The sequence below is a fragment of the Chaetura pelagica genome, unplaced genomic scaffold (genome assembly GCF_000747805.2).
Source record: "Chaetura pelagica isolate M959 unplaced genomic scaffold, ChaPel_1.0 scaffold493, whole genome shotgun sequence".
In the NCBI taxonomy this organism is placed as follows: domain Eukaryota; kingdom Metazoa; phylum Chordata; class Aves; order Apodiformes; family Apodidae; genus Chaetura; species Chaetura pelagica.
Window position 1 is genome coordinate 522,968 of NW_009952696.1, and position 682 is coordinate 523,649.

The 682-nt window shown below is 66.7% G+C and overlaps 1 protein-coding gene across 1 annotated transcript in view; it reads left to right on the plus strand.

Annotated features, from left to right (window-relative positions):
* The window catches only part of TGM2 (transglutaminase 2), a 55,431-nt gene that overhangs the window by 25,493 nt on the left and 29,256 nt on the right, over window positions 1-682 (plus strand). Inside the window, exon 4 of the mRNA XM_009994012.1 lies at window positions 241-384. Coding sequence (XP_009992314.1) covers window positions 241-384 — 144 coding nt within the window. The remainder of the gene's footprint in view (window positions 1-240; window positions 385-682) is intronic.

A 682-nucleotide genomic window follows, 5' to 3' on the forward strand; every position in this document is an offset into this window, starting at 1 on the left:
CCCCCCCTGCCCCAGCCCTGGGGCACCCGTGGGTCCCTCCATCCTGCCCCTTCCTAAAGAGGGAAAGACATGGCCAAGCTTCCCAGGGCCAGGCTGCCCCACACCCCTGATATCCAACAAACCCACCAGCTGAGGTCTGGGCAGCTGCCACAGAGCAGTGACCACGGGGTGGGTCCCCTCAGTGCGGGGCTCTCGGGGTCCCCGGAGCACAAGGAGAGCTGACATGATCTTTCTTGGCAGGACCCTGCCCCATTGAGACGTCGGGAACAAGATGCCACTTTGCCATGACCGACTTCCCGGAGGAATCGGGCTGGAGCGCGGTGGTCCAGCAGCAGGACGGGGACGCGCTCTCGGTCTCGCTCTGCTCGCCCCCCAGCGCCCGCATCGGCCGCTACAGCCTGAACCTGGAGACCTCCACGGACTACCAGGGTCGCAGCTTACCACCTCGGGGACTTCGTTCTGCTCTTTAACGCCTGGCACCCAGGTGGGCCTTGCACCTCCCCAAGACCGGGGGTTCCCAGGTGAAGGGAGCCTGAGCCCCCTCCCCAGCTCCACCGGGACAGGGCGTCCCCTCGGGTCTCTCCCCATCGCAGCCCCCAGGTGCCCCAAGCCATCCACACATCCCCACAACAGGTCAGGGTCACAAGCACCGTGTCCTTGCCCCCTGCCCCCCTCCCCTCAC